Genomic DNA, 25,480 nt, shown 5'->3' with positions numbered 1-25,480 from the left:
AAAAAAGACAAAAAAAAAAAAAAAAAAAAAAGAATACAGACACAAAGGAAAAAAGAACAGATGGACAAAACAGAAAGGTTTGGCAATGGTAACATAAAGCCAACCGTATGAGTAATTCCATTAAATATAAATATACTAAGCCAATTATTGGACAAAGACTGTCATTCTGGATAAAAAACAAGACCCAAATGTATACTCTTTATAAAAGACAAACCTGACTAATAATAACACTGACAAATTCAAAGAAAATGATAGAAAAAGAAAAATACTGGAGTTCCCACTGCGGTGCAGAGGAAATGAATCTGACTAGGAACCATGAGGTTGCGGGTTTGATCCCTGGCCTCGCTCAGTGGGTCAAGGATCCGGCGTTGCCATGAGCTGTGGTATAGGTCACAGACCTGGCGTTGCTGTGGCTGGCAGCTATCACTCCGATTAGACCCAGAGCCTGGGAACTTCCATATGTTGCAAGTACAGCCCTAAAAAGACCAAAAAAAAAAAAAGAAAGAAATTATTCGCAGACCCCAGAGGAAAAGAGGGATATTTCATAACACTACAAAGACCAATCCACAGCATACAAAACAATCCTAAAAGCCTGAACCCAACTAACATACTTAAAAAATACATGAAATGAAGGAAGTTCCCTTGTGGCACAGCAAGTTAAGGATCCAGTGTTGTCTCTGCAGTGGCCAAAGTCACTGTTGTCGAGCAGGTTTGATTCCTGGCCCAGGAACTTCCGCATGATTCGAGGGTGGGCCAAAAATAAATAAATAAACAAAGTAGAAATTAAAAGGAGAAAGACAAATCCAGTCATAGAGTTAACAACTCACACAGAAAAAACAGACATGAACAGTTATCATCACTATTAAGATAAAAAACTCATTCTTATTGCTGGAAGTGGAGGGAAGTAAATAAGTGTAAGTAACAGAAACAAAGGGAAAAATTAAAATTGTATTAAACAAAATAAAGCCTAATATAAACCTATAGGATTCCATATATTAAAGATATGCACACCTCAATTCTCTAGACATCATATTAAAAGTGAAAATTAAGGATCAAATTTATTGGAAAATTCTACCACTACAGACTTTTTTTTCTTACCAGCATCACTGTTAAATTCATAATTCTTCCAAGGTTATCAATGTAGTAGACACTGTCTGGATACCATGAATCACAGTGTAGGTAATTATACATTCCAAAAGCATGCATGTGCTCCAGTGTATATTGATCATCTCGAAGTTTTACTTCTGCCACAGCTGAAATGTAAGAAAAATAAACATTAAGTGCTCTGCCTCAGATTGTTCTTTTCTGAAGAATGCCAATAAGGAAAAAAACAAAAAAACAAAAAAAAACAGAGAATGTAAATCACCAAGGCCTTCAGGACTATATTACTATTTGAAAATAATTTCTGGGCATCTACCAGGCAGTGTGTGCAGAGCATAAACAGTGGGTAAATGGACAAAGCCCCTGCCTTTCCAGAACCTAGAACATAGCAGGCACAGAGCTTTTCATACCACGTTTTTTTTTTTTTTTTTGCTTTTTAGGGCTGCACGTGTGGTATACAGATGTTCCCAGGCTAGGGATCTATTTGGAGCTGCAGCTACCAGCCTACCCCGAGGCTCACCACAACGCCGGATTCTTAATCCACTGAGCAAGGCCAGGGATTGAACCTGCGTCCTCATGGATACTAAGCAGGCTCGTAACCCGCTAAGTCACAACAAGAGCTCCCATACCATTCTTTTAAGTACCCTTCTTTATAATTATGAATACAAAGAACACAGAAATTCTAAATTTGGAAAATTTCCTGTCTTCTGGGTAATATTAAACACACATTATAAAGTGTTTTTATACTTTTTATCTCTGTTATATTATATCTCTATTATCTCATTCATTTTTACCACATGAAGAAATAAAGACAATGTTTTTATTGTAGCATTATACAATTACGGAAATAAATGTAAGCACAAACGGTAACTTCTCTGTTATATACCACATCTTTCCCAAGAGTACAAAACAAAACAGTATCATATCTGGAATGGAAACAAAGTTTCCTACTTAAATAACAGTGCTTTTTTCACTACGGCATTAGCAGCTTCCATAATTTCACTTTTTTCCACCTTTACTGACATATAATTGGCATATAATATGGCATACGTTTAAAGTATACAATGTAATGATTTGATGTATGTATGTATTGTGAAATGATTACCAAAATAAGCTTACTTAACACATCCATCACCTCACATAGTTACAACTGTTTTTCTTGTTCTAAGAACTTTTAAGATCTACTTTCCTGAATTCTGTGATGGCCTAGCGATTAAGGATCCAGTGTTGTTCACTGCTATGGCATAGGTTCCATCCCTGGCCCCAGAATTTCCTCAGGCCATGGGCATGCCCTCCCACCCCCCCACCCCAAAAATCTACTGTCTTAGCTGCTTCCATAATTTTATTTTAATTTATTTATTTATTTACTTTTGCTTTTAGGGCTGCACCCATGGCATATGGAAGTTCCCGGGTTAAGAATCGAATTGGAACTGCAGCTGCCAGCCTACTAGCCACAGCAATGCAGGATCTGAGACATGATGGGAACTTCTGCTGCTTCCATAACTTTAAATCTGCCAAGAGTGATGTCTGCCTCCATTTCTCCTTTCCTTCTATGTAGACAGAAACTCTTACAGTTCAGGGCTGCCAGTGACCTAGAATTAATTTCTGCTCCAACAGGAAATACAGTAGTCGGTTATGCTGGGTCAATACTTTATCCTAATTATGAAACACATTTTACTACAGTCTGATCCCAAATACTTTCATCTTTTCTCCAGAATGCTCACCTGTGTTATTTCTATTATCTGTCTGGAGTCCTAAGTTGTATTTATTCATTCATTTATTCAGCAAATATCTTAATAGGCACAAATGATATGATGAGCAAACAGTATAGAATCTATCTTCTTAGCCTTATGATCCAATGGGGAAATGGACACTAGTCAAATAATCAAATAAATAAATACATAATCAGGGAGTTCTCATTTTGGCACGGCGAAAATGAATCCAGCTAGTATCCATGAGGATTCAGGTTCAATCCCTGGCCTTGCTCAGTGAGTTAAGGATCTGGCGTTACTATGAGCTGTGGTGCAACCTGCAGACACGGCTTGGATCCACGTTGCTGTGGCTTCTGATTCAACTGCTAGCCTGGGAACTTTCATATGCTCTAAGTGCGGCCCTAAAAAGCAAAAAAAAAAAAAAAGTGCAGCCCTAAAAGCAAGAAACACACACACACACAGTGAGAATAACAATGGAGCCTGATCCACTTGGGGAGATTAATGAAGGCTTTCAAAAATTTGAACCAAGCTGCAAAGGATAAAGTACAACTTAAGAAATATTCCTACACCCTCATTCGCAGGCGCACATGCACCTCTGTACCCCTACTTATCACATGGAAAAGGAGAGTAAGCAAAATTAGATGGAAAAATTTGTGTTAAAAAAACCAAAAGTTAGCCAAACTGGCTGAAATGCAGAGCAACAAAGAGAACTGTATAAGGAAAGGCTCAGGTGAATGAAGCTACAGAAATGGGCAGAAGATGGATCACAGAAGGCCTTGCCTTTATTTTTGTTGATAAACTCTATGTAATAAGAATTATTTTAAGAGCTTTTAAGCAGGATAGTAAAGACCAGGTTAGAATCTATAGGTTACTTATAACTAAATATGGAAAACAGATTAGAGCAAAGCAAAGCAAACCCAGGAAGATCTACAAGGAAGCTACTGCAGTCATCCAGGTAAAGGATGATTGAAGTTTGCAGACCAACAGGAAGTAAAACCATTGTAACTTTATGATGGATTTCTTAGAGGCTGAGGAAATTGTCATTATATAACTCGAGGAAATGTTTATTTCATAAGGAAGTTAAAAATATATATACTCCACTGATTAAAAGGGAAACAATCTTCAATTCTTGGTTTTCTAGCACCACTGTGTGGATTAAACTCGATACTACAGGAAGTGTACTTGGTAAAAATAGTGGCCCAAAGCAGGAATACCAGGCAATGATACAATAAATAAATTTTCTTCACATTTGTGCCAAAGAAGCCTGGACAATCTTGAAAAAGCCAGGGACTTCTCAGCCTTAGTACAACACTTCATCTATGAATATATGGATCTGGAAAACCATTTACAGGAAACCATGAAACAGCCTTAAGTCTACAGCATGCATTCTGGTGAGATTAATTTATGTAAGGTATTCGGATATAAATAAAGGCCCATTACATATATACTGTTTTGCAAAAGCTGGTAAGTGTATAGAAAAAACCTCTCTGACCCCCAAGAGAAAGGAAAAGTCACTGTATTTATCATGATAATCATCTTGAGTATATGCAGGGAGACAGAACAAATGAAAGAAGAAAAGCAGTGTCCAGAAAGTGAAAGAACGGAGCCACTGACAGGGCTCTTTCAATAGAGCCTAAGAGAGGGGTAGACAGCAGGAAGTCTCAAATCTAGCTTAGATATTTGAAATGACTAAAGAGGACTCTCTTTAACAGAGGGCTAAGAAGCCAGTGCAGTAAAATATTACTTAACATTATCTTGCTTTGGGTACCACCTCACACCAGTCAGAATGGCCATCATTAATAAGTCTACAAATAACAAATGCTGGAGAAGGTGTGGAGAAAAGGGTGCCTTCCTACACTGTTGGTGGGAATATAAATTGATATACCCACTATGGAAAACAGTATGGAGGTACCTCAGAAAATTAAATATAGAACTACCATATATGACCCTGCAAAGTCAGAAAGAGAAAGACAAACACCATATGGAATCACTTATATCTGGAATCTAATATATGTCACAAATGAACCTTTTCACAGAAAAGAAATTTGGACTTGGAGAACAGACCTGTAGTTGCCAAGAGGGAGGGGGAGGGAGTGGAATGGACTGGGAATCTGGGGTCAATAGGTGCAAACTATTGCCTTTGGAGTGGATAAGCAATGAGATCCTGCTGTATAGCACTGGGAACTACATCTAGTCACTTATGATGGAGCATGATGGATAATGTGAGAAAAAGAATGTATATATGTATGTGTGCCTGGGTCACTTTGCTATATAGGAGAAAACTGACAGAACACTGTAAACCAGCTGTAATGGAAAAAATAAAAATCATTAGAAAAAAACACATTATCTTTCACTGGAAATAAAAGAGCTTTGCTGAAAAATCCTTTTCTCTTAATCCTTTAAAAAGAACTTACAGCCTAACAAGAAGGGACTCTCCCTTAATCTTTACCTAAGTTTCTTATAAGACATGCATGAAACCTCAAAAACCTATGGTTTTTCATTCACAAAGTATTTACTGAATGTCTACTATGTGCCAGACATGTTGCTTGGCATTGGGCAGATACCAGCAAATAAAACAGACATGACCCCTGTCTAATGGCACTAACAATGGTCATGATTACTGCTTCTTGTCCTTTCAAAATATACAATGATGTTGAACCACATGAAATTGTCAATATGCAACTCTTTTGACACCAATTAAATATGATTCAATTGGAGTTCTTGTCATGGCTCAGTGGTTAACGAAGCTGACTAGCATCCACAAGGACATGGGTTCAATCCCTGGCCTTGCTCAGTGGGTTAAGGATCCGGCATTGCTGTGAGCTGTGGTGTAGGTCATAGATGCGGCTCAGATCTGGAGTTGCTGTGGCTGTGGTGTGGGCTGGCAGCTATAGCTCCGACTGGACCCCCAGCCTGGGAACCTCCATATGCCACAGACAAAAAATAAATAAATAAACATGACTGAATCTAATACTTACTTAAGCAAAGTACAGTAGGTTTTTTTTTGTTTCTTTTTGTTTTTTTTTTAAATGAGGGAAGAGGCAAAGAACATTAACTTACAAAGGTCACTTCTTAGACCATTTATCTTCTATAATCAACCCAACCAGCTGTCTTCTTTTCACCTAGTTTCTGAGTTTGTTATTTGCATACAAAGATGTAAAAAAGCAAGAGTACAAGTCTGTAGAACTAGTTCTGAAGCAAAATCTATAGAACAGGGCACGGCTAGAACTAGCAGCATTGCCCTTGCTAAACTTTTTTACAACACTTCTGCACATGTTACACACTGATCAGCTTCTCTTCCCCAAATTCTCCCCCAGAAGAGCAGGCTTGAATTTTATAGTAAACTTAACTTACATAGATGCAATGATTATATGGCTCCTCTCTCCCTTTACTCCAATTACAGCTTAAGTTTTGGCCAGTTTTTATTTTCCTGCCCTGAAAAAACAGCCCAGAGAGGTCACATAGAGCATTAGGTAAAGCACAAACTTTAGGATCAGATTTGCCACTGATTAGCAGTTTAAGTTACCTACCGTTCTACCCTAATTCCTCATCTGTAATAAAAGTTAATAATACTTGGAGTTCCCATTGTAGCTCAGTGGGTTAAGAACCTGACATAGGCTCCATGAGGATGCAGGTTCGATCTCTGGTCTCGCTCAGTGGGTTAAGGATCCAGCACTACTGCAAGCTTCGCGGGGTAGGTGGCAGATCCTGCTAGATCCTGAGTTGCTGAGGCTGTGGTGTAGGGTGGGAGCTACAGCTCAAATTCCACCTCTAGCCTGGGAATTTCCATATTCCACAGGTGCAGCCATTAAAAAAGGAAAAACAAAAAACAAAAAAAGTATCCTATAAATTTATTGACAAGCTTAAATTAAAAACATGTCAAGTATTTGTTAAATGACACCTAAGAATAAATTAATTTAGCTGTTTCTCTTCTTCCTTTCAAGGGTAGTTCTCACACAGCTGACCATAATTCCATTCTCTCCTGCCTTTTAGGCCCTTCCTCAAGCGATCTCTCCACTAGCCCCTTCTCCTCAACTCAAACGTGTTGAAAACTTATCCACTCGCAAAACAAGTGAAAAAGGTTTCCTCTTCTCTGTCCTGCACTCAAAGCAGAGCTCTCTCCCACCCTATACTTCTCAGACTTCTCTAAAAAAGCCCAGGAGTTCCCGTCGTGGCGCAGTGGTTAACGAATCCGACTAGGAACCATGAGGTTGCGGGTTCGGTCCCTGCCCTTGCTAAGTGGGTTAATGATCCGGCGTTGCCGTGAGCTGTGGTGTAGGTTGCAGACGCGGCTCGGATCCCGCGTTGCTGTGGCTCTGGCGTAGGCCGGTGGCTACAGCTCCGATTCAACCCCTAGCCTGGGAACCTCCATATGCCGCGGGAGTGGCCCAAGAAATAGCAACAAGACAAAAAAAAAAAAAAGCCCATACTCTCATTTTCTCATTATCCTCATGAACCCATTTCAATTTTGTTTCTAGCACTACCATTCTAAAGAACTTACTTTTTCACTTAAAATATGTATTAAGCAGTCAATATAGAATAATAGTCAACAGATTTTATCCTTCCCTCAGAATCAACCAGTAAGGCAAAATAAAATAAACTGGACAAAACTAAACAGTAATTATCAAGACATAAGACAAAAGGCAACAAAGGATAGTGATTCTTAAAAGAGAAACAAATGAGGTGAGCTCTACTACTGCCCTAGCCTAGTGCTTAGGTTCCAACTCACAGTACAAAGAGCAAAGTGAGGCAGTACCTGGCCATCTCCCTGGGTTGAGGAATCTGAGCTGAAAGTCTGGAGAGACTAAAGCAGCTAGAGTTCATCAGACAGAGTACCAGAGAGGAGAGAGTCATGGTGAGAGAACTCCAGAGAGCTACAAAGCACCTCGCTAAAATGCAGCAGAGAACTAATGGCATACGTTGGAGGAAACTACCCCAGGCCAGGGAAAGAACCATCTGAAAGGATTAGAGGTCAGTATTGGGTACTCACACAAGCTGTGACTGTTCCCACCGGGCAGACCAGAGAAAAACCCTTATTCATAGGTAAGGTACACAAAAAAGTCTTGTCTCAGTAGTGGGGAATAATTAGCCCTAGGTGAGTACTGCCCCAGACCAGCCTAAAAAAAAAAAAAATCATAAAAGCAAGACCCAGTGGAATTAATCTGTTTCCAAGTAACTCAATCAAATCCCAGAACAGAGTTTAAAATTTTTAAGAATACAAAAATGTCTTATACCCGATAGGGTAAAATTCATAACTTCTGGCATCCAATTAAAGATTACCAGGCATGCAAAGAAGACAGGAAATAAAACCCATAATGAGGAGAAGCCAACATGTAACTGAAACAGAAGCTATAATTAGCAGAACAGAACAGAAAAATATTTATTAAAGTACATTCCAAATGTGCAAAATGATAACCAGAGACATGAAAGATGTTAAAATTTAAATCAAACTGCTAGAAATGAAAATTATAAGATGAAATTTATTTATAAGATGAAAAATATGGACAGAATAGACATTGTAAAAGAAAAAAATTAATGAAATTAAAGGCATGAAAATAGAAACTATCCAACATAAAACACTTTTAAAAAAACGCAGGAGTTCCCGTCGTGGCTCAGTGGTTAACGAATCCGACTAGGAACCATGAGGTTGCGGGTTCGGTCCCTGCCCTTGCTCAGTGGGTTAACGATCCGGCGTTACCGTGAGCTGTGGTGTAGGTTGCAGACGCGGCTCGGATCCCGCGTTGCTGTGGCTCTGATGTAGGCCTGTGGCTACAGCTCCGATTAGACCCCTAGCCTGGGAACCTCCATATGCCCTGGGAGCGGCCCAAGAAATAGCAAAAAGACAAAAAAAAAAAAAAAAATGCAAAGAGCACTAATGAACTGGGGTTAAGGTCCAGTAATCTAAAAACGAGTAACTGAATTCCTCAAAGTAGAAAATTTAAAATAAATACATATTTAAAAAATACTGGAAGAAATAATGGCTAAAACCATTCCAAACTTGAAGAAAACTATACATCCATGGACCTAGAGGTAGAACAAATATACCAAGCACAAGAATCATGAGGAAAATCACAGTAACACAACATATTCAAACCACACTAAACCAATATGAAAGAGAAAAATCTTATAAGCAGTCAGAGAAAAAGGAGATGTTATGTACAAAAGAACAAAGACAGGATAACATATGATCTCTCATCAAAAACAATACAAGTAAGAAGACAGGGTAACATCCTTAAAGAACTGAAAGAAAAAACTGTCAACCTAGAATCCTGCACGTGGCAAAAATGTCTTTAAAAAAATCAAGGCAAAATAAGCATGTTTTCAGACATACAAAAGCTGAAATATTTCATCACTGTAAGGTCCATACTATAACAATTATTAAAAGTTTTTCAGGCAGAAGGAAAATTTACAGATTAAAAATAAGGATCTACATAAATGAGTAGCATGAGAAATGGCAACTACAGCAGTAAATATATAAGATTTTTTCCCTATCATTTACATGTCTTTAAAAGAAAATTAACTTAAACAAAAATAACAACAATGTATTATGTAAAAGCAAATAGGCAATAATAGCATAAAGGAGAGAACTAGAATAGCAAAACTATACTTTTGTAAGGTTCTTACACTACACATGAAGAAGTATATCATATGAATATATCACATAATAAGTTAAAGATAACAATCAAAACAAAGCTTTGGAGTTCCCATCGTGGCTCAGTGGTTAATGAATCCAACTAGGAACCATGAGGTTGCGGGTTCGATACCTGGCCTTGCTCTGTGGGTTAAGGATCCGGTGTTGCCGTAAGCTGTGGTGTAGGTCGCAGAGGCAGCTTGGATCTGGCATTGCTGTGGCTCTGGTGTAGGCCAGCGGCAACAGCTCTGATTCGACCCCTAGCCTGGGAACCTCCATATGCTGTGGGAGTGGCCCTAGAAAAGGCAAAAAAAAACCCAGCAAAAAAACAAAAGAAAACCAAAGCTGCAGTGACTATCTTAATATCAGACAACAGAATTCAGAACAAAGACTATCACACCCAGGATATAAAGAAGATTATTTTATAATGATAAAGTGGTCAATTTATCAAGAGGGCAAAATAATAATGTTTATACAACATAAAAGAACTTCAAAATATACAAAACAAAAACTGATAAAACTGCAAGGAAAAACAGAAACATCCACAATTATAGCCAGAGATGTCAATACCCCTCTCTCTTACAACAAGGATAAATTCAAAACAATTATGCTAAGTAAAAGATGCCAGATAAGTCAGTATACACTGTATAATTCTAGGTATATAAAACTCCTGAAAATATAAACAAATCTACAGTGACAAAAAGATCAGCAGTTGTTTAAGGATTGAAAGGGGGAGGGGAGGAACACGGGGCTGGTTATAAGCTAGGAGGTAGGCACCGGGCTGAGCAGCTGAAACTAGTTTACAGATGCGTCTCAGGCTAAGCAGCTGCAACTGCTTTACAAACAAGTAAGATGACTAGCCAGAGATAACTCAGAAAACTGCCCCCACGTAAGCAACCTAAGCAGCCCTTACTGTGCTTAACTCACTTCAAGTTCACCCGTGTGCTCTTCCACACATACTTTGCGTCTAATAAATGCTGTCTCTATTTAACAATCTTGGCCTCTTTGCTGAATTCTTTCTTCAAAAAAATCCAGAACCAAGGTCCTTCCTCCAGCTGCTCCATCATCAGAATCAGTTAGAGATAGGCACAAGGGAACGTTTAAGGATGATAGCTAAGTTTTTCACCTCGATTATGGTGACAACTTCATGAGTGTATATGTACATGTGAAAACCTGTCAAATTCTACACTTAAATATGTATAGATTTTTGTCCATTATATCTCAACAAAGCTGTTCAATGCTGTAGGTGATGTAAATTTAGTCATCAGTCAGGCTCCAGCCCTAGAGATGAACCTTTGAAAAAGAGAAGGGTACAGGACCCTCATTACAGAATAGTCTTAGCAGAGAAAACAGACACACCAAGTGCTACAAAGTGTCATAAAGTCTATGAAGAACCAGGTACTATGGAAAAGTACAGATTCTAATTTGTACAGATTCTGTAGTATAGACTCTAACTATACAGTCAAGAAAGGAAACACTAAGTAATATGTAAACCAAGATCAAATAATGGGGTATGAGTTAGCTAGGTGAAACATAGGAGGAAAATACATTTACTGAACGAAGAGTCTAGGGAAAAAAATGAAATGGAATTGTTGGGTCAAAGGGCATTAAAATTTTATATGAGTTTTTTTGCTTAGTTCTTTGGAATGGAAAAAGACAAAGTGACATTTACTGCTTATGCAGCAGAGGAGATTCTAAAACAATATTTAGGGCGAGAATAAAACTCACTGCTTCAATTTGAGACCAGACACCACAGCTTCATTCACACGCCCCAAATGCAAAGCATCATACAGGTGTCCGCCAACAGTTTGTTGAATTAATATGAACTCCTTGGGTTGGTTATAAAAGATATCAAACTATGAGAAGGAGCAGCTCAATCATACCTCACAATATCTCTAGAAATGAGTTTTAATTTTTTTAAAAATAAAAAAAAGAATTAAAAGAATTAACCTGTTCTTCTTCATCACCCTCAAGAAATTAAACAAAAGCCCCTCATGTTAACTATTACAAAGCTTCCAAACTGATCCCTTTGTCTCCATTCCCCTCATCTCCATAGAGCCTTGGAGCAAACTATTCAATCCCCAAATCTGTCATTTCCCTTCTATAGTTAAAATCCTAAGTGGCACTTTATCACCTCCGATTGTGCATCCCAAACAGACTCCAAGACCAACAATGGTGAAAAGAGGGGAGAAAAAGAACAACTTAGTTTCTCATGAAGTTAATGTATTTAATTTAGAGAACTTTTCATTGTGAGATTTTGCTGTTTTGGTGTTAAAATATCCTTCTGTTTATCAAAGGATGGGTGAGTGCATATTTTTTTTAAGAACCATCTCCACTTAGTAACTTAAAAAGTTGGCAAATCTATGACAGCTGAGCTTTATTTTTTATTGTAATGGTCCTTGGAAAAGTCTGGGAAACACTGACTTAAAGGATAAAGTCCAAAAGACAAAAAGTGCCCTTACCTATCTAAGTTCTCTCACTTTCCCAGAAGACTTTTTTGCTCTGGAAATATAACATTGCAATAATGCCCTGCACATGACCTAATTTCTTCCCTTTGCTCACACTTCCCCAGGAATGAAATGACCTCAAACAACTTCTCTTCTCCACTCAATCTACTAACTACTCACTATGCCAAGCACTACGGCAGTGAGTGGTTTTAAAAAACAAAACAAAAAAACACCACTGTAAGCATGGAGCTCACAGCCTAGTGGAGGAAACACATATGAAATGAATGAAGAATCAAAAATTATGATTTAAGTACTATCCTTCAGAGAACAGAATGAAGGAGCCCAAAATCAAAGGCAGGAAGCCTAGTCAGGAAGGTATTACAGCTCCGGTAAGAAAGAACAATTTGAACAAGGGAAGAGGCATAGAGAAGTTAAGATTTTGAGTTGACTGGATTTGCTGAAAAACCGAATAGGGGATAAAAGAGAAGAAATACACCAAAGGATGACTCCAGCATGAGCAACTACGTCCACCTGAACTAGCAGTCCCAATTTTTTATGCTTCCCTGGATCTATTATGCCCTTCGGTTTGAGCTTCCCATACTGACTCTAGGCTGGATTATAAGACTTGCTTTGGCCAATGAGACAACAGCGAACATACTGCAAGCAGAGCTTTACAAAGCTCTTGGGCACTGCTTCTGGTCTCTTGGGATAAGCCTGTGCCAGCCTGATGAAGGATGAGACACCACTTGGAGGAAAGCCAAGCAGAGAACATCCACAATCATCCTAAAACAGCCTAGAGAACCCCCAAATATATGAGAAGGGTGTCCATTCATGACTAAAACCACCTAGTTGACCTTATGAGCAATAACAACTGCTTATTGTTTTGAGCCACGGAGTTTTGCGGTGATTTTTTTAATGCAAAACATGGTGGTATCATTTACTTAAATGGAGTGGGAGAAAGGGAATGAAAAGAAATATCAAGATCATTCTCTGACCCTGATTAACTCCTACCTATCCTTTAAAGCTCAACTTAGATATCACCTTCTCCAGGAAGCTTCCCCAGATGTCCCAGGCTGGTCTGGGAAAGATAGTGAAACACTATCATTATGTTTTATTCATATCCCTATCAATGCCTTACCATACTGTCCTATAATTATCTGCTTACACTTTTCTTCCTAAGTAGACAGCATTTTTATGTTATCGACTGTGCTATACTCATCTTGATAGTATCAGCATGTTACATAAAACAAGCTCTCAAAAGAGGTTTCTTAATATATAGTAAATGAATAGACTTGTTTGATGCTAAAAAAATCTATTAACTCTAGATTATTTCTCCAAGTGTGATCCACTGACAATATACATCAAAATCAGCAAGACTGTGTATTAAAAATGCAATTTTGGGGTTATCACTAACAAAAATTGCCATCCATTACGTTGTAAAAGCAAGGCTGAATATTCCCGCCAGCTACAGATAAACAAGTAGCAGGAGTGTAGGTACTAACCCAACTTTTCTTCGAAATTTTCTCCAGATGTAATGTACGTGAGAGTCCTTAGTCTGATGGCCCATAAGTAAGTGAAAATGCTCCTAAGTATAATAGAGTTTCTCTTCTAAGAATTGGGTCTCGGCCAGAAAAAACAGGAGCAGAGGATCCTCCAAAGAGGCGTGGCTTCTCAACGCACCGGTTTACAGAGGATGCTCCAGGAGGAAAGCCTGTCCTGAGCTTTCCCCGCAGCAAGGGCCACACCAGGACCGACAGGCAAGCGGAACCTAGGCATCACCCGCGGACCTCGGAGCCCTGGGAAGCGAAGCCAAGGGGCGGCGCAGGGTCCCACCGGAGGAGCCAATCAAAGGCGGCTCCTTCAGGGTTCGGGGATGGGCTTTCATTTTCCACAGGCAGCCACCCGGGGTCCACCCCAGCCCAGCAGGCCACGAAGAAGGCCACGGTCCCCTGGCTAGCCACAGCCAGCAAGGAAGAAAATGCGGGAAGAGTCGGGCCAATGGCAGCCGAAGGGGGAAAAGAACAGAGTGCGAGGGGGCACCGCCTCGTCCCACCTGCGTCAAGTTCCAGCTGGTAACAGGGCAGCGGCTCGAGCGAGAGCTTGTAACCCTCGAAGCGGGGATCCAACAGAGGTCTCTTCACCCGCAGGGAGCAATTAGCGGCCACATCCATCGCCTTGCGAGGTGCTAGCGTGAGAATTAATAAAGCTCTTGTTGAAAGATCCGCGCTCCCCTCGTAGCACCGAGGCTGGCTGGCGGCGTGGTTCCCATCCCAGAAAACACTGCGGCGTAGCGTGCCTTCTGGGAAATGTAGTATCCACGAGAAAGTTGGCTCTGTTGCATGCTGGGATATGTAGTTTTCTAGGCGCTTAATGCCCGTGCGAAAGCAGGATCTGGACTCTCTTACCCAGAGGACTGAGCAACCAGGAGGCGGCCCGCGCTGGTTAAATTCTCACATTATAGGCAGGGTGGCGAGACCCCGCCCCGGAAATGCGTGTGCTAGCTTTCTGTGTGCTTAGGTGCCCGAGCTACTGAGGGTCTAGGTCCGGGCAGCCGAAGAGTGTGGTAGGTAACGGTCGTCAGCGCAAGGGTCATTTCGTCGCTGGGAAGGGACGGCCCTCGCCCGCGGTGATGGTGGTGAGCTATGCCCGTGGTCCTCAGGGCCGGGACCCGGGCCCAGCCCAGGCTCCTTTCGATGTGCTGTCTTTCGTTAGCTTCCCCGACCCGCGCTCGCGGGCCTGTAGGGCTCTCCGACAGGGCGTGCTACCGGAGTTGGCCTGAAGCCAGTCCTCGCTTTGTTTTCTGGCTCCTCCCCTCCCGCCTCTCCCGCTGTCTCCGCCCTATTCTATTTTCCCAAAGAATGTCTGAACTGGGAGGGATCCCCTAGCGCCCTTGTTTTACCAGTGAGAAAACTGAGGCCTTTAAGAACTGACTTGGCCAAGGTCACTATCCGTATTTTAGGGGCCAAGGCAAGATCAAGTTCAATATCCTAGGACTGGTACTGACTAGATCTTAGTATTACTTTGAAAATGTTGCCCTCCAACGTCAAAAGCGAACATTTCTTACTACGTTCTCAACCTCTCCTTTCTCCTGTTCCATTAAAAAAAATAATAACTGAAAACTCACTACCAGTCTGAGTTTCATATGAGCAACGAGATGGGAGACAACAAAAGTAGTCTAAAGTTAGTGACAGATGAGCGGAGTAACGTTAGCTTATTCCAAGTTGTACAACCCAATCTTCCTCTCCTTTCTACACCGTTTTGGTTGTCTGTTTTTCTGAAAATTGAGAATTTTCTAAGTTAGGAATTAGTTTGAAATTTGTTTTCTCCTTATCCCAACCGGCAAGCTTTGGTAACGAATACACATATACTTACTGTTAGTTTGGCAGTTATAATTCTGGGTACATCATAGTGAAAAGCGAAGTAAAGCACTTAGGAGCCTTACCGGGAAATTTCGTTTTTCACCAATTGTGCTTAATCTTTTATCGATATTGGGGTATTATAGCCAAACTTTTGCATGCAGTTAAGGTGCCAAAGTGATTAGCAATCAATTATGGTCTGGGGACCTCTGGGGTCACAGTACCTGAGTTCAAGTCTTGCCTTCACTTTTTTATCCTCGTGCCTCAGTTTCCTCATCTGTAAAATACAAATTATGTTAATAGTACTTACATAAAAGAATATGATCTGGGAATTAAATGAGTTAAAAACTCAGTGCCTTAAGTCAGTGACAGGCACACAACTGTTTAGTAGATGTTACAATAACTGTTATTGTCCAAAGACTCGTTAATAAAGGGTATATGGGGAAGAAAATTCTAAAGTTCATGATTATGACTGCTTGGGATGCAGTAAATAATATTAAGAATAATGATACTGTGAACACATCAAAATTTATCACCCCTTCAGCTGACAGACACTGTTAAATATATTGAGGTGCTTACCTAGAGGATTTAGAAGAAAATGCTTTGTAAGTGTTCTGTATCTGAAAATACATGTTGATGTTCAGGTTAGCAAGATGAACAAAGATGCGCAGATGAGAGCAGCGATTAACCAAAAGTTGATAGAAACTGGAGAAAGAGAACGGTAAGTAATAGATTGTGTTAATAAATTACATTTAACATCTTTAAATTACAGTTATGTTTTAAGAATCTAAATATCAAGTAACAAAACTGATGTCAGTGGAAATAATTACAGAAAATTGAGATTATCAAAAGCTTGAATTCCTAATATCTATAAAAAGTGGTTAGATCTGTTCAATATTGCAAGTCTTGGAAGTAAAAATGTAGAAAGATGAATAATAAGTGACTCTCCAAAAATGTGCAGTCTAACGGAGAAGAAAACTATGTGCCCAAATAACTACAAATGCAGATCCGATGTTACCTGGTTTTTAAGAGGGAAACAACATGATGAAACCAGTTTCAGTAACCAGCTCTCTTAACCTCAGAGAGCATATACTCTTCCTGCTCTCTGAAACATTCTTCTTTCTTCCCCCATCTTTAACTAATTCTTGCTCATCATCAGGCCTTAATTTAAATATCATCTCTTTTAGAAATCTGTTATCTCCCAAATACCTTGTTCTGTCTTAGCAATTAATCACCTTATCTTGTAATCACCTACTTTGTTTGTATTTATCCTCCAGTGTAATCTGAGTTCCTTGACAGCAGAATACTACTGTATACTGAGTATCATGCCTAGTGCATAATTGGCCCAGTAAATATTTGAAGAATGTTTGGCACTACAGTGGAGGGGCTAAGGAATCAAAAAAGGCTTCCAGGAGCAGGGTGATAAATTGTATAAAATGAGAGAAATATATATTAAGGAACAAGATGGATCTTTCAGCTCTACCTGGGGATTAAGGTGATCATTAAAGGTCTCAGAGCAGAGTAGGTATGGTACTGCAACTGGAAGAGAAGCATTAGCAGTTCCCCAACCCAGTAAAGGAGAGAGGATGGTCTAGGCAGATGGAACCAAATATGCAGTCAGAGAGATATGTTACAATATGATCATATTCTGGGGAACTGCACAATTAAAATGTGAAAGACAGTAGACAGGAGTGTGGCTTTTGTATCATCAGAAATCTTTCCATGGAAAATTATAAACTTGGAGTTCCCGTGGTGGCGCAGTGGTTAACGAATCCGACTAGGAACCATGAGGTTGCAGGTTTGATCCCTGGCCTTGCTCAGTGGGTTAAGGATCCAGCGTTGACGTGAGCTGTCATGTAGGTCGCAGATGCAGCTTGGATCCTGCGCTGCTGTGGCTCTGCCGTAGACTGGTGGCTACAGCTGTGATTCGACCCCTAGCCTGGGAACCTCCATATGCCGTGGGAGCGGCCCTAGAAAAGGCAAAAAGACCCAAAAAAAAAAACAAAAAAGAAAAGAAAAGAAAATGATAAACTGAACTCTATAAATGGCTCAATCAATGGAAGTATGTTAGCTTATGTAGGAGCTGCAGATTAAGGATCTGACATTGTCACTGAGCAGCTTGGGTTGCTGCTGTGATGCAAGTTTGATCCTGAACCAAGAACTTCCACATGGCGGCCAAAACAAACAAGATCCTGTAACTAAAAGTTTAGTGCCTAAAAGTGCTCTAGGCATCAGTGGATCCAGGCACTCAAAAATTGTTGCCAGGAGTGTCATTTCCTCTCTCAACTCTGCTTTCCTCCTTGTTAGCCCTATTCTTGAGAAGTCGCTACCCACAAAGTGGAAGAAATTAGCAGTTCAAAATTTATATCCCTCCAGCTGAGACTACCTTTCTCCTAGTGGTTTCAGCAAAGGACCTAGCTTAATTACCATCATATCTAGGTAGTAGGCTATTCATGACACAGCCTTGCCTAGGACGCATTTCCATTGCTGGAGCCCTGCTCCACACTTGTGTTTTTATAGTCAAAGAAACACTGGGAAAATATGTGTTGTATTAGCAAAATATCTCTTGTTGACTTTATCCTTGGGTGGTGAGAGTCATTAAAATCTTTTAAGAAAGGGCCTGAGTAGGTCACATTTGCACTTCAGGAATGTTATTTTGGCAATATGGAAGATGGACTCAAAGGGCCAGAGATAGATTGCAGAAGATGCTACCAGGTTAAAAGTAAAAAAACAGTAAAAATGGAAGGGAGAACTTAGAATTTTTTTTAAAGTAAAATCAGCAACCCTTGGTATGAGGAAGAGGAAGAAGAAAGCCTCTAGAACAGTGCCTTGGGAAGCTGAGAGCACAGTATTGCCAATAATGGGCATAGGGGATTATGTATTAATTGTTTTTTTATCTGTATTTTCATTCAGGCAGCCTAAAGTTACTGAGTTTCTACCATATGCCACATCCTGTCTAAGGTGCTGGAGATATAGTCAGTTCTCTTTTATTCAGCTTATATTCTGATGGGAGGAGACAGGAAATAAATGTGTAATGTATCAGATGGTGATGAGTTCTATAGGAAAAATAAAGCAAAGAATAATCAGGGGTGTTATGTTAGAGAAAAGAGAAAAAAAAAAGCTTCACTAATAAGAGGTCAGAAGGATATGGGGGGGTAGGGGGAGTAGTTCTGAAGTTCCTGTCCTGGCATTTTGAGGAACCCAGGGAAACTAATGAGACTGAGTCAGTTGGGTGAGGGACAGAAATGATAAAGTTAGAGGCATAGCTGGAGATTGGCAGGCCATGGATGGTCACTTAGGTTGTAGTAAAGACTTGGAATTTTGTTCTGAGTAAATTGGGAAGCCACTGGAGGGTTTTGAGCAGTGTAAGGAGAAGGCAGTGTACAGGGGAAGAAGCAGGGGGACAAGTTAGGAGGCTTTGGCAACAATCCAGTCAAAAGAAGATGGTGGCTTGAAGTAGGTAGTGATGTCATAGGCAGTGAAAAAAAATCTGGATTCAGGTATATATTTTAAAACTGGAATCAGTGGGATGTGCTTATGGATTGGATGTTAGTGTTATCAAAATTACTTAATGAAGGATGCTGCCAGGGTTTCTAAGAGCCTGAGGATGTAGAATAAAGGAGTTGCCATTCTGATTAGAGCAGCTTAAGGTGGAAGAAGAAGAGCAGTTTAAGGTGGAAGAGGAAGAAAAGTAAGAGTTTGGTTTGACTCTATTAAGAATAAAAGACTTAATTAAACATCAAGATGGAAATGTCACATAGTGGACATTAGGAATACTGAAGTGGTTTGGTTCAGGAATTGATATGTTTAAGCTGAGAAATGAGATGATTTAGGTTGAAGATTGAGCTTTTGTAGAGGTTGGTATGGCAAAGGGATAAAATATTTTATTGCATCCATGGTGCCATTAGCAGTAATACATACCATTATTTTTTTTTTCACCAGTAACAATAAAGAAAATACTGCCAATAAAATTATGATAAGGCATACCAGTTACCGAGTTGTTAAAATGTGGGAAAAAGCAGTCTTAGAATTAATGAAATTCTTGGAACTAATGAAATTATTATAGAAGTTAATGAAATTACATATTAACCATAGTTAATATATAATTTAGAAGGTTAATGGGGAAAAGGGAGGGGGACCTCTCTGAGATTAGAGAGAGAGAGATATTATGGGGCAGTAAGATAATAAATAAGATAATAAAGGGTAAAAATTTGTAGTTAAAGAATGGATTTTGGAGTTGGAGGGTTTCAAAAATGCATCTGCTTCAAACTCAACTAATACCCTTTTGCAGTTGTAAGAAGTGTTATATCCCATCCACTTCATTGAATTTTACTGATGACAAAAATGAGGCCCAGAGTTTAAATGACTTGCACTAAGATCAAAGAACTTTTTAGTGATAGAACCAAGATTAGTCCATAGTTAAAGTTTTGTGACTGGAAGGTAGATTGTTAATTGAACAGTTGAACCTTTGCTACAAACATTCCAATCTAAGATATTGTGCGCCCTTGTAGTTTAATTTGGAAACACTTTTTTTTCAACAGCCTCAAAGAGTTGCTGAGAGCTAAATTAATTGAATGTGGCTGGAAGGATCAGTTGAAGGCACACTGTAAAGGTAATCAGTTTCATTTAGAAGCTAAGCTAATTCCATTGCTCTCAACTGTGTTGGTTTGGAATTCACTAGAAGAATTATAGTCAATATTTTAAGGTATATTGAGTGCTTGAGCATAATTTTAAACAAGTAGAAAATTGAATCTTGTGGTGATCATTGCTTCTTCTCAGTGATAATGTGTAGACCTATTCTTTAATTTTTAGAAACTTTGTGTTTCTGTTTTTAAAAAGTGAGGCAAGATTTTTGTCCGACATGGAATATGGAGTCCCATCTTTTTCAGTGTGCCTGTTCAGTGAAACATGAATTACTTCTAGTGTGTCTTAATGTAGCACATTGAGCACTTTATGATTGGCAGACTTATAGGAGTTATATCTCCTATTTCTAGCAGTTATTTTTGAAAAATTCATGTATAAAATCTCTTAGAGAGTTACACCTATTTTTAAACTTGTAGAAGTTGTTAAATTGCTGAGTATTGATGACAATGCCACTAGATAGATTACATGTGTCACTAAGATGAGCCTCCTTCCTTTCTGGCTTAGCTTTTGGTATAATGGAATTCTGGATATTTAGAATGGATTCTCATTGTATTGTAATGGTTTCTACAAATGATAAGAGACTATTGATCCCATTAACCCTAAGAAGTCAACGTGGCAACTTAGTAAAAGCATAGACTTTGAGGTCATACAGCCCTTCACTGGTAAGACCGAAGCTGGATTTCAGGTCATGTGGAAGTGAGTTATTTAATCTTTGAGCCCCACTTGTCTTACCTCTGAAGTGGGAAAAATGCCCAGCCCATTAGATTATTGTGAATATTAAATGATGCAAATCACCCAGCAAGTAGTAGGGGTCCAGTGTTAGCTGCTTTCCGCCTTCTCTTTCTTTCAGCCCAGCCTAGAGAAGAGAAAGGAGCTAAGGAATTGTTCTATATTTTAATCTTGGGCTGTAAAATAACAAGTAAGACTCAAATAATAGCTTATTCCTTTCCATACATTCAAGAGCTAGTATGTTTATCATGAAATACATCTGTGCAGTTGCAGGTTTCCAGCTTTTTACAAATACTAGATTGAATTTATAGTTCAGATTCATTCTGAGTGTTGCAATGTTTTGTTTTTGATCTGGCAAATACGTACTGTGTTTAAGGTTGAATTAAATCTCCATTAGAAAAGAAAAAAAGAAGTTTCCTCTTTTTTTTTTTTTTTTTAAAGACCAGTCTGTACTTTAAAAACATGATCTTAACCCTTCCTCTATGAAAATCTTTCTTACAGATAATGATTTTAAATGATATGATTTGTTTTTTGCTTTTGCATAAGAGGTAATTAAAGAAAAAGGACTAGAACACGTTACTGTTGATGACTTGGTGGCTGAAATCACACCAAAAGGCAGAGGTAAGGAATACAAATTGTGTGAAAGGAAACTTGTGCTAAGACATGATTTTTTTTCCCCCCTACTAGTTCAGCTTTTCTTCTTTTTTACAGGGAAAAACACTCTTTCCAAAATTAGGTGGGTGCTTGCATGTCATCGTTAGGAAGAGTTATAGTTGCCTTGCCAACTTTCTTGCATGGTTTTGAGAAACAAAGAGGTGTAAAATGTTTTCTCATTCTTAAAACAGTATACAATTGTAAAATGATTACAGATAATTTTTAAAATACAGGATTTTCTAGAGGCAAGTATTACCTGAAGCTAGGGTTTATATACTTTAGCCTAATATTTAATAATTAAAAGTGTTCCTCCAGCGCCTAAGTCATTGCTCTCTCCTTTTCCTTATTAAAAATAAACAAAACTATCTTCTTGAATGTCTGATTAAGAATTCGATAGCTCGGAAACTTCACGGTCAGGAAAATTCATATATAAGACCAACACTTCAACTCTTTCTTAATTTCTCCCTTTAATGCCTTTGAAAGAAAGAAAATAGTTTATTAATACTGATGATATATAATGACCATTAAGTCAGGAATTACATCATATTATTAGGTATAACTAGATTATTTTCATTTATTTTGAGGAAGTGGGGCGGGGGTTGTAGTTATAAGTGGAAGCAGGTAAATTAGCTGACCCATAAGTTTTTCCTCATACAGAAATAGTAAAAAGAATTTAGGTGTACAAGTAAATAACTTTAAAATTATTACAAGGGAATACAAATTCCCTGAACTGCTACCAGCTGGGAAGGAGCTACAGCATCCATGGTCCTTTACATCCATCTCGTTAAAAGGGATGTTTCCAGCTAAACAACATGACTTTTTTGGTCAGTCATGTCTCAGGACAGGAGGGGTGGGGGAACAGTATTTATTGCCCCCCACCCCTACCCCCACCTCCACCCCCATGGATTTGTATTTTAAAACAAATTTCTATAATTCCTTTTTCTATGTTTCTTCCGTTATTTATGCTTATTTAATCTATTAACATTTCAGAACTGGTTATACAGGATAGAAAATATCCTCTGCTTCTCTTTTAATGCTTGTGTTGGACATTTCAATCCGTCATAGCTCCCCTGCTAGAGAGTGAGCAAAATAAGGAAAGAGCAGTAAAAATAAATCTTTTGTTTGTAGTCTTTGTTTTATTATCGAGAAGTATTTATTTTTTAAATTAACATACAGTAAAATTGACCCTTTTTTAGTGTCAGTTCTTTGAACTTTATACATATACATAGATTCATGTAACTACCATGCTAAAAAAAGACTCCCCTCAATCTAGTCCTATATAGTCACACACCATCCGTAACTCCAAAGCAACAGATCTGTTCTGTCACCATAATTTTGATTAAAGGTATATTTTATGTACGCATTAATCACATTTCCAGTGGACTTTAATTATTTATGTCTTTCTAGGCCAGCTTAAACTAAATTGATAGAGAAATATCTGTCTTATTTGATTTCTGTACTTATTTGCGGAATTTTTTTGTAGAAACATTAAACTAAATCTGAAGTTTTCATTTCCTCTGATTACAAATAACATTAGAAGTTTATTTTAAGTTACTTCCCTACTGTCATTTTATTAGTAGCCAAAAAGGTAAAAATAGTGTAATTTATTTATTGACATTTAATAATAGTTTAGATTTCAAAGAGCAGAGTTTTTTCTCCCATTTTAGTTTTAATATTCTGAATAGATAATACATTCACATGATTCAAAATTTTTAAAATTATAACATATAACTACTGGAGTTCCATTGTGGCTCAGCGGTAATGAAACGGGCTACTATCCATGAGGGCATGAGTTCGATCACTGGCACCACATCCTCATGGATACTAGTGGGTTAAGGATCTGTTGTGGCTGTGAGCTGTGGTGTAGGTCTCAGAAGTGGCTTGGATCTGGTGTGGCTGTGGCTGGCATAGGCTGGCAGCTGCTGCTTCGATTCAACCCCTAGCCTGGGAACCTCCATATGCCCCAGGGGCAGCCTTAAAAAGACAAAACAAAACAATATATATATGTAATTATATTTTTTATATATATATGTAAAACTACTGTTGAAGCTTTTGCATCTTTGCTGATTCAGTGATTCAAGACAGTATATCTATTTATTTCAATACAGTATTGCCAAATTACCTTCCTAAAAATGTTGTATCAGTTTATTCTCCCACCACTAATATGAGAGTGCCAGTTTTCCCTCAGTCTTGGCAATACATATATTATGGACCTTTGGATTTTAGCCAGTCTGATTGGTAAAACATGCTATGTGAATGAGGTTAAACTCCTCTTACATTCAGGAACTATGTGCTTCTCTTTTCATCTCCTTTTGTTCATTTTTCTGTAAGCCTGCTGATCTTTTTCATATCAAGTTGAACAAATTATATAGTAGAAAGATTAGCCTGTTTTTTTAAGATTGTTTTCTTAGTTTTAATTTTTTGTCTATGGTGATGATTTTGACAAAGCTTATTAAGTTCTTATTGCATTTGAATCACATTTATCAATCTTTTACAGCCTCTGCTTAAAAGAGGCCTTTTCAACTCCTAGTTTAAAGAATTTTCCCACATGCAATGTATTTTTAGGTATTCGCTCATTCAAATAATGCATTGCAAATCTTACTTTTTTAGATATCTTTTTTTTTTAATTGAAGCATGAGGGTTACTTATACGATTATTTGGTTGGTAATCCTGAATACAGCATCAAAACTCAAATTAACATATTAATTGGAATTTTCTTACTCTTATATTTTTATTTTTATGTTTCAGCCCTGGTACCTGACAGTGTAAAGAAGGAGCTCCTACAAAGAATAAGAACATTCCTTGCTCAGCATGCCAGCCTTTAAGATTGAATTAGATTGTGTCGTTTTGTGGTTTTATTTCTGAAAGTAAAACTTGCCATAAATTAGGAATCAATTTCCCCAAATAAAATCCTTTTTTGTATGATGGTATACAGTTTTCAGTAATGATGTATACATTGTATTGATTTTTTTCCCTAAATGTGTTATTTTAATAAATATCTCATGAATGAGTTTGAAGTTTCCTTGGGTTTTGGAATAAATGGGACTTTATTAATAATTCATCAGATTTGTTGAGAGAAAAAGTCAGCAATTAATATAGTTTAAGTGTTAAATATGTAAATGTTAAGTAAGCAAATATCTGTACTAACAACTGAGAAGTAAACAGCGTCTTCTGATTGTTTGGATGTAGTGTATGCCTCTTGAATCCCTATAATATTTTATAATATATGTCCCATCTTGTACTACAGATATCTTATTTGTTATTAATGCTGAGGTTAGGACTGGGTCTTACTCATCTTTATGTGCCTTCCTTATTCCTCAAAGAATTTACCATCTTATTGGAAGAGAGAACATTTGCAAACTGGCTCCATACCAAGCTCCTTTCACATACTCATCTGAACTTTGAAAGCAGAAACTAAATTGCATCCCCACATACTAAGGTCAAGAAAGAACTTAATGGGAAATAATCTCCGCCCATAGCTTTACTCTGACATCAAGATTGCCAAATCCATGGACTTTTGTCTATTCTTACGTGACCTCTACTGGAAAAGGAGAATGTTGACCATCCTGCCACTTGGAACTCTTCCCACTCCTCACGTTGTTTATACCTACCACTGGAAGCTCCTCCTATTTCTTGTGGATAACTTTTGCTGTATGGAACTTTAAATAATGGTGTTTCTTAGTGCCCCCTCTGGGCCCTCTGCCTGATAAAATTTCCTGGGCAAATCCCAGGAAACTTGGGTCGGACCATGGCTTCAAACACTAACAGGTTGACAAATGATAAACTGCATCTCCAGCCCAGCCTCCAGATCCATATACTCAACTGCTACGGATCAGACTCCTTGAATGTTCCATAAACACCTCAAACTGACCACACCTAAGAGTGATTTTTCTGTTTCCTCCAGTAACTTCCCTTACTGTGTTTCTATTCTCTGAGTGGTGCCTCCCAGATATACAGATTACCCAAGGAACTTGTTAAAATAATGATTCTAAAGGTAAGGGATATGGCACAAAATTCTGTATTTCAGACAAGCTTCTCAAACATGCTTATGCTGCTGATCAAGGCCAGTTTGAGTGTAGCAAGGCTGTGTGTTGCTCATTCCCTGCCCTCTTAGTTGGAGTCCAGATTAGTGCAGTAGGCTTTTAGTATTTCCTTGCTCCAGTTGCCCCATGCCTCCTCCAGTATATCTTCCACATTATTGCCTAA

At 38.6% G+C, this 25,480-nt stretch overlaps 2 protein-coding genes across 9 annotated transcripts in view; one reads left to right on the top strand and one right to left on the bottom strand.

The window, feature by feature from the left end:
- Nucleotides 1–14,170, bottom strand: part of NUDCD1 (NudC domain containing 1) — a 95,302-nt gene extending 81,132 nt beyond the window's left edge. For 4 of the 5 annotated variants that reach the window (XR_014843480.1, XM_021089013.2, XM_085021861.1 and 1 more), the window contains exons 1-2: nucleotides 13,945–14,170; nucleotides 1,099–1,253 (exon numbers count right to left, since the gene is read on the bottom strand). Coding sequence is in view for 4 of the 5 variants with exons in the window: in XM_021089013.2 (XP_020944672.2) it covers nucleotides 1,099–1,253; nucleotides 13,945–14,062 (273 nt within the window). In the remaining variant the exon portion in view is untranslated. Of the gene's footprint in view, nucleotides 1–1,098; nucleotides 1,254–13,393 lie in introns of all 5 variants that reach the window. The other variant, XM_021089014.2, reaches the window with a different exon arrangement.
- Nucleotides 14,171–14,376: 206 nt separating this feature from the next.
- On the top strand, nucleotides 14,377–24,285 carry ENY2 (ENY2 transcription and export complex 2 subunit). Of its 4 annotated transcripts, none has more exons than XM_085020403.1 (6): nucleotides 14,377–14,454; nucleotides 15,892–15,968; nucleotides 19,789–19,859; nucleotides 21,167–21,241; nucleotides 21,332–21,356; nucleotides 24,023–24,285. In XM_085020403.1, exons 2-6 carry the CDS (start codon nucleotides 15,901–15,903, stop codon nucleotides 24,033–24,035), a joined length of 252 nt encoding a protein of 83 aa, XP_084876529.1. In that variant the 5' UTR covers nucleotides 14,377–14,454; nucleotides 15,892–15,900; the 3' UTR covers nucleotides 24,036–24,285. The 4 variants fall into 4 exon arrangements, with proteins under 4 accessions (XP_084876529.1, NP_001230383.1, NP_001230382.1 ...); XM_005655342.4 differs by having other exon boundaries at nucleotides 14,423–14,526; NM_001243454.1 differs by lacking the exon at nucleotides 21,332–21,356 and having other exon boundaries at nucleotides 14,380–14,454.
- Nucleotides 24,286–25,480: the final 1,195 nt, after the last annotated feature.

This window comes from Sus scrofa, chromosome 4 (genome assembly GCF_054392235.1).
Source record: "Sus scrofa isolate SSC_HxYL_T2T_F1_AM1 chromosome 4, Sscrofa_HxYL_maternal_Yorkshire_Landrace_v2.0, whole genome shotgun sequence".
Lineage (NCBI taxonomy): Eukaryota > Metazoa > Chordata > Mammalia > Artiodactyla > Suidae > Sus > Sus scrofa.
The sequence above is the reverse complement of the archived record's forward strand: the minus strand, read 5'-3'. Positions and strand labels throughout refer to the sequence as shown.

Bases quoted from the DNA above. Each gene is read 5' to 3' on its own strand.
- ENY2 (NM_001243453.1), top strand. The intron at 15,969-19,788 runs GTAAGTAATAGA...TTTTTTCAACAG, and splicing joins GAAACTGGAGAAAGAGAACG to CCTCAAAGAGTTGCTGAGAG. The intron at 21,242-24,022 runs GTAAGGAATACA...TTTATGTTTCAG, and splicing joins AATCACACCAAAAGGCAGAG to CCCTGGTACCTGACAGTGTA.